This window comes from Drosophila biarmipes, chromosome X (genome assembly GCF_025231255.1).
Source record: "Drosophila biarmipes strain raj3 chromosome X, RU_DBia_V1.1, whole genome shotgun sequence".
In the NCBI taxonomy this organism is placed as follows: domain Eukaryota; kingdom Metazoa; phylum Arthropoda; class Insecta; order Diptera; family Drosophilidae; genus Drosophila; species Drosophila biarmipes.
Window position 1 is genome coordinate 26,692,034 of NC_066611.1, and position 14,273 is coordinate 26,706,306.

At 36.6% G+C, this 14,273-nt stretch overlaps 1 protein-coding gene across 15 annotated transcripts in view; it reads right to left on the reverse strand.

Annotated features, from left to right (window-relative positions):
- The window catches only part of LOC108024154 (protein kinase shaggy), a 49,233-nt gene that overhangs the window by 30,986 nt on the left and 3,974 nt on the right, over window positions 1-14,273 (reverse strand). For 4 of the 15 annotated variants that reach the window (XM_050890502.1, XM_050890503.1, XM_044093225.2 and 1 more), the window contains 2 exons: window positions 8,622-8,796; window positions 7,741-8,225 (listed from right to left, as the gene is read on the reverse strand). In XM_050890502.1, coding sequence (XP_050746459.1) covers window positions 7,741-7,825 — 85 coding nt within the window. In that variant the 5' untranslated portion in view covers window positions 7,826-8,225; window positions 8,622-8,796. Of the gene's footprint in view, window positions 1-859; window positions 1,073-3,484; window positions 3,771-6,150; window positions 6,906-7,740; window positions 8,226-8,621; window positions 8,797-14,273 lie in introns of those variants that run through there. The other 11 variants (XM_017093962.3, XM_050890507.1, XM_050890505.1 and 8 more) reach the window with 8 other exon arrangements.

The window sequence follows — 14,273 nt, forward strand, 5'->3', positions numbered from 1 at the left end:
CCAAAACACCAATTTTGGCGAAGACGCAGCAGCAGCCGCAGTAACTAAACTAAAAACAATTTAGGGAAATTGAGATAAACATATGATATTGAGATCAATTGACTAATAACCACATGGCAAGCTAAGTAATAAAAAGTGTTTGTGCCCAACCATTTTGTTGTGTCAATAAGCTATTGAATCTTTAACTAAGTATTTAGTTTTCACTATTGCAATTACACTTCATTTAGGGGAGAATATTTTTGATGTACGTATTTTAAAAAAAATCAGAAATTTTGTATGTTTGCTGGGTCAACTCAAAACATGTATATTTTACAATTGTAAAAAATAGAAGACACATTTTTTTGTCTGTATACTCCAAACGAGTAACAACAAAGTTACAGTAAAACAGGTTTGAAGACGACGCCGCTTCGATTTGCCACTTGTTGTGCGCTTTGGAAGGGAAAGGGGGGTGACGGAGATAGCTAGCTAGTGAGCGAGATAGAGAGATTGCACAAACTTTTCCATTGATGAATTTTTAGATACTTCTTAGATTTACAATATGCAGATTACACCATGTGTATGAAATGACAAGTGTTCTAAAAGAGACCTCATAAAAAATATTGTATTTTAAAAAGCGTTCTAGAACATACCCCGCAAAAACTCCTAAAAATAAAAATAACAAAGGTTATATACGAGCAAATGTGTGAGTTTGTATGGTAAAGATTTCACATTTCACAATGCCGTGAAAAAACTCCAATAAATTGGCCTCCTTAAGTTTAGTTTCGTAATTTCCTATTGGTGTCAGATGGCAAACGCAACAAGGGTACTACTAATTAGATTTTGATGCATATTGAATTTGATTGCTTTTGGGACACTTTACACTGCACACACTGTTGACACAAAAAATAAATAATTAATCAGACTCGTCACGAATTTGTTTCACTTTTTGTTTCGCCGTTGCTATTAACATTTATTTCGTTTTTTGTCGCTGATAAAAGTACAAAACCAACAAGTGAATAAAGTCGCGGAATAGTTGAATGGAACGCGGCGGAACGAGAGGAGAGTACGACGCGCCTGCTTGATGGATTCAACGCGAGTGAGCGAGTCGAAGCATCGGCATCTACATCACATTCACATTCAACACTGACAGCGACCGGCAGCGCAGCAGCTGCTACGCCGACGTCCTCCAAACACAGCAGCGGTCATGGCGCTATGTATATTTTTATGAACAATCTCGTTTAAATGCAAGCAAATGTCTAATAATAACAGAAGACCTAGTATATCAAAATATCAATCTTTTTTACAATGGTATTTGCCTTTTTTAAGCCACTTTTTTTAATAAGCACCGTTAAGTAATTGACGAAACCTATAACCAAGCGATAAACCTTGCACAGTGTCCAGGAAAATACATTTTCAAAAATTGACTGGCTTTAAAAATAAATGTTTCATTCGTTTTTTAAGCTAAAATTGCTGATAAAAAAAAGTTGTTTTCTTTTTCGAGCGTCCCTGATCAACTCAAAGCGAGTGTGAATGAATATCACGTAGTCTGTTTTACGCTATTAAGAAGCGAAGAATTGATCTTCACATGGAGAGTATCAGAAAGTCGGCGAGAGGGGGAGAAATTGGAAACAAGAAAAAGGAGGAGAAGAGAGTGGGAGTGCGCGTGCCAGAGAGAATTCCTAGTCTATTTCATGCGCTGCGTCGTACGAGAGAGTGGCGATCTGCCTGTGTGTGGGTATTTGCATTTATAAGTGGGCTGCACCGGAATTTCTTGTGCCGGCGACCTATGCAAAAATTAGGTAACCGAAATAAGATATGAAGAGAAAAGTAAGCAGCCAGTGATTCAACAAAACTAAAGAGAAAAAAACGCAGAAATAGAGGATGACACAGAAGGTAAGGCAAAGAGGGCGGTGAGTCGCAAGACCTTGCGAACACCGAAAGTCCCCAAAAACGTATCCAATTAGTAAAAGGGTACCGTTGATTAACGAGTGCCGCCCAAAAGTATGCATGGCCCAAAGGCAAAGCCTTTCATTGCCGAGTTGAGTTAGTTTAAGTCTTTACCACTTCGTCCTTACCACCTTATTGCACTTCGAGTATTAATAAATATCAAAATTTATCATCAACTTAACCGAAACCTTTATTTGGTTTACCCTCTGGTGTTTAGTCTGCGTAGGCTTAAGGAACTAGTGATGGGATAACAGTGAGTTTCGTTTGAGTTTCGGGGAAATTTCTCTCAAACAGATATTATGTTTATGCTATGGATTTTATTATTTTTTAAAAACATGATTTAAAATTTGCCCTGTTTATGCGACACGTCTGAATTCATGATTGTCGGAGATGACGGACCGATGGGATGTGGCCGATTATGAAACCGATTATTTTATTCCATTTGCATTTAATAAACTGGCTTGTATTAAGAAAACGTGTCCAAACCAGTATAAAATTTAATTTTATTTTAATTTTTTTATGTAAAATTAATTTGTTTTGCAACTATATGAATAAGACTTCTTTGTGTACTTTTATCGATCTGGCAACTTCGATATTTATTGTCACCATATCACGCTTTAAAGTCGAAATCATAATAGACAACTTTCGTGTGTTGTCGAATTCACGAAATGGCGTTTACGCACACACGAAACGGTTGAAATCGCAAAATTAAAGCGTGAATTCGGCATCGCATAAACACAGTAACAGTTAACCATCAGGTCTAAAAAATATTTTTGTTGTGAAATTCGTCTTGTTTTTTGCTTTTATTTTAGTGAAAAAGTGAAAATTAGTTCTGAATTTCGAATTAAATTTTATTAAAATAGGACGACTATATCATTGGCTGACATACGAACAATCAGAAAATTTGTAAGAAAATAATATAAAACAAATTAAAGCTTTGGTGTTTTTTTGACATATTATCTTATAATATTGGGAATATCATTTTTTATACTTTTAAGAATTTCTAAATAAATTGAATAAAAATCGGACGACTAACATATAACTGTCAAAAAAACGGTCAGAGATATAATGAAATAATTTTTTTTAATATCACTGAAGCTAGCAACAATCCTTAAAAATTAACATGGGTTTACTTAAGTTGATTATTTATTATAACTGCAAGGACATACAAACTTCGGCTTGGAGAAGCTTACTTCCTTTCTTGTTTCATATTATTTTCCCACCAACGGACGGACGGACAGATGGTGGCGTCGGAAACGTCTCCTTCACTGCGTTACCAACTTCTGAATAAAATCATTACACCCTCTGCAAGGATATAAAAAAAAACGATTCGGAAACGATTCCTTCTAACTGTTACATACCTTCTCCCTAAAAGGTAAATTTTAGAGGTGTTTTTTTATTTGGCTTACCCGTTTTTAGCTTACAAAATTATTGGCAACTTACCTGAAAATAAAAGAGAAAATAAAATAAGATTATACAATATAAAACTTTTTTCGAGATCATTTCAGTGAATAAATTAAAAACAAACTTCAGGGTGTAGTAAGCAAAGGACACTAACTATTCACTGACTGAACAAACTGGCGGTCCAGATGTTTGTCCGTCGTCGGTTTTGGGGCGGCCTCGAGGGCGGTAGCCTTTAGTTTTACATCGCGGGTGGTACTCTGTTTGGCTGCTTTCTTGTTGGCCGATATGTTTACTGATTCCCGCGACTCCCAAGTTAAAAGGGTTTTGAAGTGCATGCAACCTGTCGATTATTTCATGAAGATCGCGCTTCCTTGTAGGCTAAGAGTATAAAAGGTGGTGTCTGTGGTTGAAGTCGGAATATTTAACGAAAGATTTGGAACAGAATTTTGACGTTAAAAGCACCGAGTGCAGGCAACCTTTATTCGGTTTTTTCAATTTTTGCCATATAAAACATTTGAAGTGCTTTCTTCTAAATCAACTTGACCCGAAACCCTAGCTCTCCTATGTATCCCCTTTTGATAATTAATTATGTAAATTGGGGTATTTATTTATCAATTAAAAAACCTCTTAACGAGGTCAAATATAGTGACGATACCAACCACAGCAAACAAAAAAACATCTTTAGCTATTTATAGCTGTTTTCTCGCCAAAATAGCTAGTTTTTCCAATAGTGGTAAAACAAATATTTCTTATATTGAGCTGTTTAACATAATCTAAAATTTCCAGAGTCCATCCTGGATCATTTTGGAACAAACGGACAAACTGACCAAAATCTTGTTTTGCGAATTACTTAAAAATGAAGCATCAGTTTTTTTGTGTATATGTATTTTCATTTTGTGCATACATAGTAGCCGTTTTTGCACAACCTCTTGGTGTGCTTCGTTACTACGTGGGGTGCCGTCCGCAGTACTTTGCAGTGTTAATATTGAAGAGGACTTTCTGTCCCACTAATGGAATTTTATATCCTACTACACACGTTTATTATTATTTTTATTTTAATTAGAAACAACGATTTGCTAGTTTGGACCAACGAAAAACCGAGTTACAAAATTTAAGAAATAACAAGGAAAAAAGCTATAGTCGACTACCTCGACTATGAGAAACCCGTTACTCAGCTTAAGGGATCAAACGGGAAATGGAGGTATATAAGCAGCAAAGCTGTATTGTAAAGCGCCACCTACCGGCTATTTCAGTAAATGTTATGTGCGCGGCAGGCAGATTTTAAACCGTTTGTGGGCCTTAGAGTGGGCGTGGCAACTTTTGTCTAGATCAATCGATAGGTATTGATGAGACAAATACATTTTAGCAACGAAAAAAATGTATAGCATGATAACTGTGGCTACCACGGTAGTTATTGATGATACAAATACATTTCAGTTAACATTTGTCTTCTATCACAAAAACTGTAGGCGTTACAGTTTTTTGCGGATTGTGGGCGTTAGAGTGGGCGTGGCACCCCGCTGAAACAAACTCGCGCTGCGCAGGAATCTGCATGCCATCAGATCTCACTGTTCATACGGACAGACGAACATGGATAGATCGACTCGGCTAGCGATCCTGCTCAAGAACATATATATAATATGGGGTCGGAAACGCTTCCTTCTACCTGTTAGATATTTCCGACGAACCTAGTAAACCCTTTTACTTTACGAGTAACGGCTATAGAAAAGCAATAAGGCAGCGGCAATGTTTTAGTTCATACGGAATTGCATAAATATTTATGAGACCGAAACAAACGAATAGCAACTAAGAAAACATCGAAGATCGCTGCATTTGCGCTCGGTATGCAGGGTACACCACCACCCCTACCCCACCCACTATATGGGTCATTATCTCTTGTTTACGACGAAGTGTCGTCGATAACGCTACGCTGCCAGGGAGAGCGACGACTACACAGCAGCAAAGCTTATACACGAATACAACTCAAAATTTAAAAAATCTTCGGGCATTTCAGTTGAATTGAATTATGGATCTAATTTAAATGAGTGGGTGGTGCGGTGTGACGCGGCACAACTGGCAGTGCATCCCGAGTGCAGGGGAAGCCAATTCAACATGAATTTTGACCAATTTTAAAATAATATTTCAAAGCATTTCTTCGGAGCGGTACCAAGTGAGCGAATCACCTAGCGGATGGTAGCGGTACTCCTGAATTGCACTCAATATTGCTGCTAAAACCAACTTAGGCTGCCTAAGAACCCCTACAATCTATTATTTAATTCCAACCTTCTACCGTTTTGGTTTCCGAGATTTTAGCGTTCATACGGACGGACAGACAGACGAACGGACTGGGTTAGATCGAGGGAATCGCCTTCGCCTACATGATACATACTTTTCGACAACATAAATAATTTATGATACAATACACCATTATACAAGTAACGGGTATATAAAGGTCTCGCAATACACCAATTTCGAAGCATTTCTCCACATCAGCGTCCGACACGGAATAAACCGACATTTTGTCTTACATTTTGTGTTATTTACAACTAACAACTAATGTTGTCCACTGTTTGTGTGGCGATTTCGAAATTGTGTTTCTAATTCTTGTTTCTGTGAGGCATAAAATAATGATTTTACTGAAACTGAAATTATGAAATTGAAGAATTTATTACTAGATCTGTAAATGATCCAAAATTCCTAGGATGGATTTTGTTTTGGCAGTGCTGTGTGTTTTCCTTGATTCTCCTAAGCTTCTTCATGTAGTTTTGATTATTTAAAGTGTTACTTGCACCGTTTTTACCGTCTTAGCGGAAATGTTACCTTCAAGTAGGGAGCCGCGGTTGATCAACATGCTCGACGAGGGTGGCGAGCGGAAAAGCGCTGTTGAATTGAATTGAAGAGAAGCGAGGAACGGAAAAGCGGAAAAGCGCTGGACGTCGACGCCGCCGTTGCGGTTCCCGTCAGCAGCGAAAAGAGTGGGTGGGTGGTCGGTTTTGGCTTGAAGTTTTCAACAGTTGACCTTCTTTTTTGTTATTTTCTTTTTTTATTTCTCTTTTATTGGCGAAAACTTCTGCAGCGCTATTGGCGTCGCAGTCGCTGCGCTGACGACTGCAGCGCAGCAGTTACTTATACACACACAGCCACTGACACACATACACACACCGCGGCACAGAACAAAATTGAAGTGACGTTGGTTCGATTTCGTTTTTGTCTTAGCTTAGTTGCGTTGGTTTTTCGCCCTTTTAGCAGTGTTTTCGAGCTGGTTTTTTTCTGCTTCTTTCTCCGAGATTTTCTCGTCTTCCTCAGCGTTTTTCACCTGCTTTATTTAGCAAGCCCGAACAAGACTCGGTATCATTTGCGAAGCGATGAGCGCAGAGAACTCGAACTCACAGCGACGAAATCTTGATTTAAACTAAATTTCGGGCAGCGGTAGAGCAGCGGGGGGCAACGCACAGCAGCGGCAGCGGCACTGCGGCAAATTTAAAGGTGTTTCTCTTGCTTCTCCTCTTTCTTTCAACTTTAACTTTAATTTGTGGCGCGCGTTTTTGGATTTCAGCGTTGTTCTCGCCACGAATTTTGTGCTACTAAAAATTTGCCTCTTTCGCTGCGGAATCCAAGCAAAAAATATGTGAATAAGGCAGAAAACAGCAGACACACATACCAGCGCAAAAGCAGAGCGGAGCGGATGCGGCGAAAAAGCAAGGGAGAGAGAGGCCCCCGAGAGAGCGGCGAATATTGTGCGGCGACGGCGAAAACTTGAACATTTAATCGATTGACTGGCAAAGAGGAAAAGGTAAAGAGAGAGCGAGAGAGCGAACGAGGATGAAAGAAGAGAGAAAATGCTATTAGACAGTCTCTGTCGAGGGAAAGCTCTTAACATTTAATACAGGTGGCAAAGGCGGATAAAAAGCCAAGAAAAGGGGGAGAGCTCTAAGCACTGGTAATACGATGGCATTTTTCGCGTATCGAGCGCCAAAACAGTTGAGTAATAAAATTCAATTACTCGAAAACAACAGCATATATAAACAAAACCACTCAATTATGGTTTAATTTGGATTTGCATGTAACTACTCGCTACTACTCTTTACTAACAAATAGTTTAAATTCAAATAAATTCCAGGTAAAAAATCGGCAATGTAAATGAAAAAGTTTAGCATATGATCTTAGCAAGAATTACCCTGATCAAAAAATATATTAAAAATAGGAATTTCACTGATACAGCCAAAAGGTGTGGCGTACTATTGCATTTATACCTAGATTATACCTAGAGAAAGTATGTAACAGGTAGAAGGAAGCGATTCCGACCCCATAAGGTATATATATTCTTATTCAGTGGTGTCAATATAATGATACATAAGTTTCCTGTGCACTTCTTACTTAAATTCAGTGGTTGTTATTGGTACTACTTACTGCATGTTTTGACGCCGCCCAGCACCAGACTCGGCGACTGTTTGTTGCCCTCGGCGAAGGAGGAAGTTCTTGGACGTCCGCTCATCGTGACGGTGATGACTTCTCGACTTCTCGACTGCTTCTTCGGCTTAAACCTTTTGATTTATTTGCCGCGACTGCTGTTGTTTTGGTCCGTGATTGGTTCTTAATTAATTATTTGTTTGCTTCGATTATTGTTTTTTGGGAAATGTTGCTCCTGCTCGTGGTATTGTTGCTGATGTTACGTTTCTGTTCAGTTTATTTAGTTTCCACTACAAAAAAACGAGTATGTCAAAAAAAATTACTTTTTACAGCTTCTTCTTCGGCTGCTGCTGTTTTTTACTGCAAAGCAAGGCCATTGGCATGCAGCAGCGTTTTTCAATTTGTTCTTGTGGGAATTCTGTTTTCTAGTTTATATTTTCGGTTTTTTAAGCGTCAAGCGTTCAACAATTGTAACGGTTCAGTGGCTGTAATTATTAAAATTATAGTTTATTTAGCAAAATAGTTAACAATAATGCAAATAAGTAAAATAAAACGCTTCACTTGCGATACAAATTTTCTCAGTCATTAATGTTTTTCTGTTTCTTAATGTGGTTTTGGTTTAAATTACAAACAAAAAACACATTGATTAATTAGTTGTTAAAACCATGGACATATAATTAAAAAGAGCTATATTATTGAATTTTTCAAGTAAAACGTGCTTACACGCAGTGGACTTTTATTAAACTTGTAAATTAAAATAACGAATAATATATCTTTTCATTACTAATCGTGTGTCACGTGTTTTGCTTTAATATTTTTGTTTCTTAAGGTAATGTTGTTTTTTGTCTAACTTATTCATATACATATACACATACACATACATTTTCTTATTTTTGAAAATCGCAGTTCTTTGTTTAATTTTGTTCGTCTACTTTTTTAGTTGCACAACAGTTTGTTTTTTTATTTTGGATTTTTTTAGCACAAAGTTTTCAGTTCACTCCTGTTTTATTGGCAGCTCTTCAAAAATGTGCAAGAGAGAAGTTAAGCGCCTGCAATCTAAAAGAGAAATTGACCGTTAGTCGTGTGTAAAGTTCAAGTGAAGCACGGAAATTTGAGATTAAAATGGTAACAGGGTTGACTAATAGCCCCTCTCTTCCTTCCACGGGGTGTCAAGAAAATAAATTGCTCTGTAATTTACAAACAGGTGTTAATCAAAGTTGCTAGGGCGGGAGACAACGGATCAACTGAGAAAATCAGCTGGGGATATAAGAAATTAAAGCCAAGAAAACGGAGGTCATTTGGTAGCGAAACAAGGGCTGGGGAAAAGTAAGGTAATTGCGGTAACATTAGTCAGAGGGACGAATCTTTGGGCGTGGCCCAAATCTGATTGACCTATTTTGAATGGCCACCCCTGAAAGCCGCTCACGAATTAGTCACCCTCCCCCAAAACTGCATTCCATCTTAAGCACTCGACTTTCACCTTTCTCTCCAATTATATCAAATAATTATGTGTTATACATGATACATAATAAAGCCCATATATTTTAAAAGGTGCCAAAAAGGTTTCGGCCTTCTCAAGCCGTTTTTTTTTAAATCCATTTTGCTATTTAAGGGATTTTTGTTTTGTTTTTTTGTTGTAAGGTTAAAGTAAAGGGGTTTTACCAGAGTCAAAATGTGCCAAGTGGGCCACCTTTGTTCCGAAGGTCCGATTTTTATCGAACTTGTTTGCGTTTCCAGTTCACAACGACTATTGTAGAGGGTATAATGGTTTCAGTCAAAAGTTTGCCACTTTTTCGACCCCATAAATTATATATATTCTTGACCAGCATCATTAGACGAGGCGATCTTGTCATGTCCGTCTGTCCGTCCGTTTGTCCGTCCGTTTCTACGCAAACTAGTCTCTTAGTTTTAAAGCTAACGGCCTGATACTTTCCCAAAAGTCTTCTTTCTATTGCAGGTAGTATATCAATCGGAACCTGTCGGATCGGACAACTATATCTTATAGCTCCCATAGAAACTATCGGGGAAAAAATTTTTAAAAAATTATATCTTTAGTTTTTATTAAAATATAATGTCCTAATAATGGAAAAATAATATGAACAAATTATATTTTTGGTGTTTTTTAACATACAACCTCCTACGCTTGGAAATAACATATTTTATTTAGTTCTAAACTTCGAATTTATTTTATTAAAATCGGACGACTATATCATCTAGCTATCATAGAAAAAATCCGAAAACGGGTGGGAAAATAATATGAAAAAAATTATAGCTTCGGTGTTTTTTTTTACATATTCTATAATATTGGGAATAAAATTCTTTATATTTATAAGAATATCGAATTAAAATTAATAAAAACCGGACGATTTATCATATAGGTGTTAAAGAAACGGTCAAAGAAATAATGAAATAATTTTTTTTAATATCACTGAAGCCAACAACAATCCTTAAGGAGTGCATAGAGCCGTGCCCCTTGCCTAAGACCGCCTGACAATGACACCATTTAATTTTAAATAGATCAACAACAAAGTTGGCCGTTAGAAGGGGAGGGATGGGAAAACGGGGAGCAACCAATTTATGACCTTCCACCATGCAAACGGCCAAACTGCATACCATAAATTTTGAAAAAACAAAAGAGCAAATATAAGTATAGAGCCACGAAAAAAAATGAGATGTTCAACTTCCTCGCTTAAGGGAAATATTTTAAGGTAAATTTTAAAAAAATTTAAAATATAACCACAAACTTATAGAGGTATAAACCGGAATTCAAGTTTTGAAGTTATGAATCCACTAGAATTACGGTAAAGTTTAACATGAAAATAGGCAAACATATTGACCATCTTTTTAAAGTAATACTTTAATGCAGATTATTTGAGAGTTTAAACACAAACTCATAGAGGTAATTGAACATAATATCAGGCTAAAATTTGGAACACCTTATACATTATTTGATACAGATTATTACAGAATTTAAACTCAAACTCGTGGAGGTTTTAAGCCTCTAAATAGGGTTTCAAATGCTCAACTTATGCATCAAAGACTTTGCAGTTTTGGGGTCGCATTCTGAAAGCCACTGGAATTACGAAAAAAAATTAAACATGAAAATAGGCTAATATTTTTAACACGTTTTTAAAGTAATATTTTAATGCAGGTTGTTGGACAATTTAAAAAAACTCATAGATGTAACAAACCTTTGTTAATGTGTGTCCCGTTCTAAAAGCCACTGGAATTACAGAAAATTTGAACATGAAAATATTGTTAAATTTTGACCCTCTTTATTAGACCATTTAAACACAGTTTCATACAGATATCAGCCCTATAACACAATAGCCTTTCTTTATAGGTTCTTTTTTTTAGTTGTTAATACGAGTAATAATATACTTTGCGGTCGACTCTTTGCACTTTCTACTGCCTCTGCAAGTCACTAATATATTTTTTGGGGCGAACCCGAATGTGTTCTCAAACATTCCAAATTTATAGATTATTATATGGCCGCAAAGGTCATCATTTAAAATGCAAGTACCCTTAAAGCGCATAAATAAACTAGAAGTGTAAGAAGAAACAGGCAAATTGCGAGGGGTGTCAAGGCATCCCCACAAGCTTGTAGGCATGGAAAAGGGGTCAAAGGGCAGCCCAGAACGATTGGTGAGAGAGTGGAGCAGTGTGTGTGTGTGTGTGTGTGTGTGTGTGTGTGTGTGTGTGTGTGTGTGTGTGTGTGTGTGTGTGTGTGTGTGTGTGTGTGTAAGGAGCGGTGGCAAAGGAGGCACTAAAATAAAGATGGAGAACAAGAGAGAGCGAGGGAATTAGTGGCGACACACCGACGATGACAACGAGGACGCTTCGTCGGTTTCATTTTCGTGGCTGTCGTCATGCGACAGCCGCCATTTGACCCACAAAACCAAACGCCGCAGCGCCGAAAAGGTTATCCAGCTACCACCCCGCACCTCCCACTACTTTGTCTAGCTTTTCCACATTTGCGCAGCTGTTTAAATCGTATGCTATTTTCCATTCGTTCAATTAGCTCATTCAAAATTTAACCAAGGGATGGGAAAATGTCCAAAAAACAGGTCAAAACGAGACAGGAAGTTAACTTCGGCAAGCCGAAGTTTGTACACCTTTGCAGTTATAAAGAATAATCAACATTAGTAACACCATGTTCAATTTGTAAGGATTGTTGCTAGCTTCAGAGATATTTAAAAAAAAATATTTCATTATTTCTCTGACCATTTTTATTAAAGCTTTATGTTAGAGTCGCCGGATTTTTATTAAATTTAATCGAAACTCTTAGAATTATATTCCCAATATTATAAGATAATATGTCAAAAAACAGAAGCTATAATTTGTTGCATATTATTTTCCCAAAAATGTTTCGATCGTTGAGGATCCGATTTTAATAAAATTAAATTCGAAATTCAGAACTAATTAAAAATGTTATTTCCAAGCGTAGGAGGTTTTATGTTAAAAAATAAAAGATAAAAAAATAAAATTTTTTTAAAAATTTTCCCGATTATTCCAATGGAAGCTATAAAATATAGCTGTCCGGCTGGTTCCTACGTATATACTCTTACTACCTGCAAAAGAAAGAAACTTTAGTTTCACTGCGTTGCAAACTTCTGACCGAAACCATTATACCCTCTGCAAGGGGGTTAATAAACCCACGTAAATTACAAATAAAATTTCCGAAAAGTTGGTCAAAGGATAATTGCGTTAATCCAATAAGTGTTCACAATTGCTCTCACTCTATACACTATTCCCTTTTTAGTGAATACTTTATTGTCCTTGTTTATTAATATATTTTGTATTTATTTTAAATAGATCAGAATTATTAACATTTTAAATCGTTTGCTTAAAAACTAATCGGATGAAAATTTGTATTGTCATGGGAAGACCCCAAATATCTGATAAGCTTTTCTTTTATTTAAAGATGCTTACACGGCTTTATAAAGTATCGATCGAATGGGTCAATAGGCTTCCAAGCAACCTAAAAATATGACTAAGAACACAACGAAATCAAGAAAAATGGAAAAATCAATGCTCGCCAGAGGGGTGTGATGTTTGACTGTGTGCCTTTTGTGTGCCAGCACACTAGAAAGTATGCTACGTCATTTTAGCAACAAACATTTCACCCATCAGTCGCAACTCTTCTTCGCCATCCACTACATATCGCCGCCTCCGAAAGCGAATCCATCAAGGTTAAAAGCTTCAAGGCAAACAAATTGGCAGCACCAAAAAGGATGGCGAAAAAGATTGATGCGACGGCCTAACACAAAGATCGGGGGAAGAAAACCCAATTTCTTTTTTCTTTTTATTTATAATCCTTTATTTTAATTTAATCCTCGCACCATGATTACTTCTACGATCACAATAATTATTTTAGTGCTGTTTAACGCATTTTACTTTTCATGATCGAGTGCAATTTTCAAACCATTAACCTAATTAAAGTTTATTCTTAGGTTTGCTTATTCTTAGGTTTGCTTAATTGAATTCAAAATATATTCATGCAAAAATCCTATTTTCGGTTTAGGTAACAATTAATGATTTGTTATATTTCTAAATCCGACAACCCACTGAAACTGTCGCCAATGGAGAATATTTTTGGCTTAAGGGGCGGGTTTCATTGGATCGAACCGCATAAAAGACGCGAACGCGTCATAATTTTTCCCGTTTTCCACCTCTTTTTCCCCGCCTTTCTCTTTTAATTTGCCGTTGCTGTTTGCCGGCTATTTTCGCGTGCTTTTCACAAGTATTTTTAGTTGATTTTATTTATTGATACACGCGCCAAACACAACTAAAGAAATCGAGTAAGATGAAAAAGTTGGCATTTGCATGTTATTCTTTTTATTTTCTTTACTTTCATTTTACCATTATATCAGTCACCCAAACACAGTCAAGTTGTCGTTTAAGGACTGTTGTTGGTTGATTGAAAGTGTAAACTAAACATGGGAAGAGACCTATTATCACTGTGGAAGGCAATACACGTAGGGCTAAAAAGATTGCATACCAAGACATATGTATTAAAATTCCAAGTGGTGTGGCAGAAAGTGTAAAAGTAAACATTTAGAAGATTAGAGCTTTTAGGGCTAGTGGTAACAAATGCCTCCGGTTTTATTCTTATTGAGAATACACGTCGAATGACACGTTATTTGTAAAAATCCGAATAAATACACTTCTAAAATGTTATTATTTGAGGATTAAAGAATATCTGCTTCTGAGTAGCGTCATTATACTTTAGTCATTTCTGTATACTCCCTCCCAATATTGTTAGGAACATACAGAATTAAGTAACAAAGAATTCAAATCTAATCTTATCTTATTATAGGCCAAGGCGTTTGTGTGGAAGTTCCAAATCTTTTTCATATTTTGTACTTCCTTTTTTTTGTTTCGAAACAATTTGAGAACAACAAGAACCAAAAGCCGTTTCTAGCACGATTGTATCAGTAGATAGTAAACAGCGTTAGTATATTACTTTTAAAGGGGTGTTTTTATTTAGCTTTTGGCTGCTATCGACATTTATTTTACACGTTTTCTAACCT